This window comes from Bison bison, unplaced genomic scaffold (assembly GCF_000754665.1).
Source record: "Bison bison bison isolate TAMUID 2011002044 unplaced genomic scaffold, Bison_UMD1.0 scf7180017864309, whole genome shotgun sequence".
NCBI lineage: Eukaryota > Metazoa > Chordata > Mammalia > Artiodactyla > Bovidae > Bison > Bison bison.
The window spans coordinates 4221853-4225274 of record NW_011494881.1 but is presented as its reverse complement, the minus strand read 5'-3'; the positions used below and the strand labels follow the sequence as shown (position 1 = coordinate 4225274).

The 3422-nt window shown below is 51.4% G+C and overlaps 1 protein-coding gene across 1 annotated transcript in view; it reads right to left on the bottom strand.

Annotated features, from left to right (window-relative positions):
- Positions 1 to 3422, bottom strand: part of COL13A1 (collagen, type XIII, alpha 1) — a 153570-nt gene that overhangs the window by 11801 nt on the left and 138347 nt on the right. Inside the window, exons 34-35 of the mRNA XM_010852216.1 lie at positions 2433 to 2486; positions 228 to 263 (exon numbers count right to left, since the gene is read on the bottom strand). Of these exons, the coding sequence (XP_010850518.1) occupies positions 228 to 263; positions 2433 to 2486 (90 nt within the window). The remainder of the gene's footprint in view (positions 1 to 227; positions 264 to 2432; positions 2487 to 3422) is intronic.

Below are 3422 nucleotides of genomic sequence, written 5' to 3'. Positions count from 1 at the left end.
CAGCCTCCCCTTTCCTCGTGGAAAAATACGTGCTACAATTTCAGGATTAGGTCCCTAGGCTCCCTGAGTGCCACGAATTAAGCCCCTCACTAGAAAGTCTTTTAATTTAGAATGATTTATCAGGAAAAACTGTATTTCCACATTGAGTCAGGAATCCCCAGTTGGTCATTCCACCTCGCCATGAAGACATTAGTGATCAGAGCCAAAGTGTGAGGACTCAGACTGACCCGGTTTCCTTTGTCCCCGGGTGGTCCGTGTAAACCCTGCAATAAATCAGAGAAACAAAAACATGTTAAGGAGAAAACACAGGATGGCCACACAGTCCTTCCTTCCAGGCTTAAAAAGCTCTTTGCTGCTGCTGCTAAGTCGCTTCAGTCGTGTCCAACTCTGTGTGACCCCATGGACTGCAGCCCACCAGGCTCCCCGTCCCTGGGATTCTTCAGGCAATAGTACTGGAGTGGGTTGCCATTGCCTTCTCCAATGCATGAAAGTGAAAAGTGAAAGTGAAGTCACTCAGTCGTGTCCGACTCTTCGCGACCCCACGGACTGCAGCCTACCAGGCTCCTCCGCCCGTGGGATTTTCCAGGCAAGAGTACTGGAGTGGGTTGCCATTGCCTTCTCCACATAAAGCTCTTTACTGGTGCCTAATTCATCAGAGACAGGTTTCATGAGCCCCATTTTAAGGAAGGGGGACAAAGGAGAATACCTGCTCAAGGAACTTGACCTAGAGACAGATAATGAGTTATGGGTAAAGTCAGACACAGTTCTGGTTTCTCACTCTGCAGCCAACACCCTGGCCTGGGGTCGGGTTCTTCTAGATGGGAGCAAAGACCGCTCCTGGATAGGCAGGTGTTTGCATGGCTTTCCCACCTGCCTCTTCTTTTTTTTTAATTGGAGGATAATTACTTAACAATAACTGTGTTTGTTTCTGCCATCCATTAACATGAATCAGCCATAGATATATATATGTCCCTCCCTCTTGAACCTCCCTCCCACCTCCTACCCCATCCCATCCCTCTGGGTTGTCAGAGTACTGACCAGATTTGGGTTCCTAGATCCCACTTGCCTCTTGCTATAAAAATGACTCCAAAACTCCTGAGCCCCTCTTTTCAAGGTGCAAGTTGTTCTCTATTATTTTTTCCTTCAATTTTTTTTATTGTGGTAAAATATGGCCCTACTGTTAAAGAACCTGGCTTTCAATGCAGGATACATAAGAGATGTGGGTTCGATTCCTGGGTCGGGAAGATCCCCTGGAGGAGGGCATGGTAGCCCACTCCAGTATTCATGCCTGGAGAATCCCACGGACAGAGGAGCCTGGCAGGCTACAGTCCATGGGGTCGCACAGAGTTGGACATGACTGAAGCGACTTAGCACACAGCACAAAATTTCCCTTCTTAACCATTTTTCAGCATTCAGTTCAGTGGTATTAAGTACACTCATATTTTTGTGTAACTGCCACTACTTTCCATCTTCAAAACTCTTTTTACCTTGCAAAACTAAAACTCTATATCATTAGACAGTAACTACTCATTCCACCTTTCACTCAGCGCTCTACTTTCTGTCACTATGGTTTTGACTACTATAAATACCTCATATAAGTGAAGTCATACAGTATTTGTCTTTCTGTGACTGGCTTATCTCACTTAAATGTCCCCAGGGTTCACCGTAGTGTAGAATGTCAGAGTTTCCTTCCTAAGACTGGAAAATACGCTACTGCGCACATATACCACGTTTTGATTATTCATTCATGTATCTACAGACACTTTGGTTGCTTCACATTTTTAGCTATTGCAAACAATGTTGCTGTGACTAAACCTCTCTACAAGACTGCTTTCAATTCTTTTCCTCCTTGTCTTCTGCTGGAGAGGGATGTAAAGCAAAGACTGGCTGGAGGTGTCGAAGCACTGCCGAGTATGGAACCCAATTAGTGTACGACTAATTCAAGTGGGTGGGAAACCAAAGTCCTGCCCCTCCCAGGCAGCCGACTTCTATAACCCAGCAAGGAGAAGTCCATTGCAAATGGGAAGCTGCCTGTCTTGGGAGATGTCTCTCTGCCGTCTAGTGATCTGGACGTGGCTCTGCCCCTGCATGAGGGCAGGGGCCATGGCACAGTCACCTGTGAGACCCTCACTGCATCGAACACAGAGGCCTTCAGGGAAGGGGCTCAGCCATGTGTGCCAGATGGTCCGCACTGGTGAGGACCTGGTTCCCTATCAGGGGCCATGGGCCCCGGGGTTTGCCTGGAGCAGAGCCCAGCAGGGGAGTGCTAGAGAGTGGGCTGGTGGCAGTTGGCTGCTTCATCTGTCACAGAGATGAGAATTCTCCTCGCTTGGCCCTGGAGTTTTTGCTCCAGGCCCTGGGTATTCTGTTTGGACAGTGCTTCTGTGGTGGGGGACCCGGGCGGGTGGAGCCTCTGACCCCATGAGACTTACAGGAAGCCCAGCTGCTCCCGTTGGTCCTGTCACCCCAGGGTCACCTTTGCTGCCCTGAAACCAGAGAAAGAACACATGAGCCTTCCCTGACACGGTAACCTTCCGACAGCCACTTTCTGTTTTCATACGAAACCTGGGCAACCTCTCCAGTCTCCTCAAAGAGCCTCCCAGGAAGTAAGGGCTGGTTGGAAGGTGGGGTGACTGCATGGACTACCCGCCCTGAGGAGGGGGCTTGGGAGCTCCTCTCACCCTTCTTCCACAGATCCTGGCCTCTGTGGACCGTGTGTTTGTTAGGGCAGGGGTACTGGCTGGCCAGAGGCAGAAGCAGGGAAGGACAGCAAGGAGCAGGAAATGGGCATGGCAAGGCAGACAGGGAGAGAGAGGGAGAGGGGCAATGGGGAGAGAAAGAGAGCTCTGATTTCTCTCCGAAGCTGCAGGTGTCACCCCTCAGAGCAGCCACCCTGGTTCTCCAAGTGGCTGCAGAGCTCGGGGAAGTCCACATCTGTCTCCAGAAGCTCGCTCCCCCACCTCACCCTCCCCCCGTTGTGTAGTCTGAGAACCAAAGAGACAAAGCCTCTCCTGTGGGGAGAGTCAGCAGGGTGGGCTTTCTACTCTTACAGGTGGAAAGCCCAGCAGATGCCCACTCAGAGGTCCAGTGCCCATGCCAGCCCTCCAGTGATGCCAGGCCCTGAGAGTGTGGAAACCAGGCCTGGTTGGGAGGAGTGGGGAGCTTTCCTCCCCCAACCCCTGCACAAGCCCACTGCACTGGTTGCGGGAGAGTGACCCACGAGAGCCGGTCTGATGTGCAGGTCTCCTGGCTTCTTGACATCCCCAGGATTTCTAACACCACCTGGCACCATGTTCTGTGCTGTTTCCCTAAGTCACTGCAGAGTTCAGGCATGTCTGGTGACAGCAGGGTCTGGGGCCTCGCCAGTCACCTGTGACCGAAGCCAGGTGACCAGAAACTGAGGGGAGGAAGCTCTCCAAGTC